We start from the raw sequence: 2,241 nt of genomic DNA on the forward strand, positions 1-2,241 counted from the left end.
GAATTCAAATTAGCATGTAACACTGGGTTTTGTTTCCCATAATATAAAAATTTTATATACAAATTGAACTCTGAATTTCAAAAATTTTAATATTTTATTTTTAAGGGAAACTAAAATGGCATATCACCCGCGCAGTGGCATAGCTACGGGAGTGGTTTTCGGGTTTGGACCCCACCCAGAGCAAATTTTTTTTTAGATTATACGTTCAAAAGACTTAAAAGTGACTTTATATCAAATAAATACCATTAATATTTATATTTTTCTTGTTTTGATGTTTATGGAAGGATATTATATTACTATTGAAACTATTCTGGGTAGTATTATTAAAGTCATTGAGAAAATTCTACTAAATTATAATAACATATTATTTATGCATTTATTTATTATATATTGTTGAAGATGTGATTATGATTTTTATAATAAACCCGGCCGAAGGCTGGGCAAAAGGGCCGAAGGCCCGTTAAAGGGGGTCTGGGGGCCAAGCCCCCAGGATTTATATGTATGGACCCTCTCTAAGAAAAATTCCTACCTACGCCACTGCACCCGCGGATTTTATTGATATACATTTATGATATGTATTAAATTGTTATTTTTGTATTTTTTGTAAAATGTTTATTTTCATTATTATATATTATCAGATGAATTTGAATAACAAAAAAGATATATTATTTTGATATGAAATAAAAGAAATAAAATTGCAAGAATTCTATTACTACTATACACTACAATAATTTTTTAAATAGTAATATTAAATGTCTTTGATAATTGTATAATGTGTATGTTATTGGGGTCGATAGTCATTTTAAAAAAAATTCAAGGTATAAATAAAAACAATAGATCTTTATATTTATATTAAATTTTTCCATTTTATTTTTCAAAAGTTGCCTTAAAGTTAAATTTTGGTTCTGACTGCGTAAATGCCTAGATGACAGAACTGGTTCTGCATAGCTATATTTGACATCAGTTAAAGTGAACTGTCATGTCATCTAATTTTATATTAAGTACAATGATTTCCCTAATTATTAACAGCTGATTACTCAACTAGTTGAGCATTTTCAAAGCTAAGAAAATTATGATTAAATTATTTATTAGGTGTGCATTTATAATTTTATAAGTTAAATATTATTTTATTAGTACTATGAGATATTGCTCAACAAGACCTATTAAAATACCTGCAAATTCTTATCTTACAAAAAAAACAATCGATGAACCGAAGTCTATAAAGTCCACTATAACTATTGCGGATGATGTAAATTATTAATTAAAATAATTTTATGTACATTTAAGAAAGAAGATATTACTTGTTTATCTGGGGTCCCATTAGAGCAGGAAGAAAGATTTGTTAGAATTTATGTGCCTACAAGAAATACCATGCAATCTGGTACTAATAATACTCATAAATGGAAGATTCAATTTGATAATCAAGAAAGATGGGAAAATCCATTGATGGGTTGGACTTCATCGTACATATATATATATATTGTAACATATTAAATTAATTAATAATAAAGAGCTGATCCTTTTTCAAATATTGATGGCACATTGGAGTTTGGGTCAAAAGAAGATGCTGTTATATATTGCGAAAAAAATAGTTTTTTATATTATATAATGTTATTTAATTTCATTTTAAGGATATAATTATGTGATTGAAGAGAAAAGAGATAAAAAAATTATACCAAAATCGTATGCAACTATTTTTTCATGGAATAAAAGAACACGATCTTCCACTAAATAAAACCATCATAATTTAGATAAATCTTAATATGCTTTAAAGAATCATTCAGTGTACCTTTTATTATAAATTTTTTTGGTGAATAATATATACATGAAATATAATAATTAATCTAAATATTTAATTATTTTGGTGGAATTTATACTTTTTAAAGCCATTTTTACTCACAGTTAACACTTATTTTTTTGTTAATATTAGCAATATGATAATCTGTTAACATAACAGCTATTTTATTTTGCACTTCTTTATTATTTCCTACTAATACACTATTCTTAAATTGACCATTTTTGCCTAAAAATTATGAAATATTTAAGGTAATAATTTTATTTAATTAAATTATATTTTATAATTTTATATTTGATCTTTTTTTATCATTTATTTGCAGTTTTCTAGCTTTGTTTGAGTAAGCCATCCCCTCTGATCTCTTTTCTTCACTTTTTACCATATTATTGTTATAATCTTGCTTGTTGTCACTTTTACTCTCATTTGTTGGTTTCCTCAAGGCCTTG

The 2,241-nt window shown here is 25.7% G+C and overlaps 1 protein-coding gene across 1 annotated transcript; it reads left to right on the forward strand.

The window, feature by feature from the left end:
* The first annotated feature begins 997 nt into the window (after positions 1-997).
* On the forward strand, positions 998-2,013 carry LOC135923844 (NADH dehydrogenase [ubiquinone] iron-sulfur protein 4, mitochondrial-like). Its single transcript, XM_065458820.1, has 5 exons — positions 998-1,092; positions 1,135-1,249; positions 1,288-1,463; positions 1,512-1,591; positions 1,632-2,013. Exons 1-5 carry the CDS (start codon positions 1,073-1,075, stop codon positions 1,733-1,735), a joined length of 495 nt encoding a protein of 164 aa, XP_065314892.1. The 5' UTR covers positions 998-1,072; the 3' UTR covers positions 1,736-2,013.
* Positions 2,014-2,241: the final 228 nt, after the last annotated feature.

This window comes from Gordionus sp. m RMFG-2023, chromosome 2, assembly GCF_954871325.1.
Source record: "Gordionus sp. m RMFG-2023 chromosome 2, tfGorSpeb1-WG-v2, whole genome shotgun sequence".
In the NCBI taxonomy this organism is placed as follows: domain Eukaryota; kingdom Metazoa; phylum Nematomorpha; class Gordioida; order Chordodea; family Parachordodidae; genus Gordionus; species Gordionus sp. m RMFG-2023.

Bases quoted from the DNA above. Each gene is read 5' to 3' on its own strand.
- LOC135923844 (XM_065458820.1), top strand. From the start codon at position 1,073: ATGATTAAATTATTTATTAG. The intron at 1,093-1,134 runs GTGTGCATTTAT...TTATTTTATTAG, and splicing joins ATGATTAAATTATTTATTAG to TACTATGAGATATTGCTCAA. The intron at 1,464-1,511 runs GTACATATATAT...TTAATAATAAAG, and splicing joins TTGATGGGTTGGACTTCATC to AGCTGATCCTTTTTCAAATA.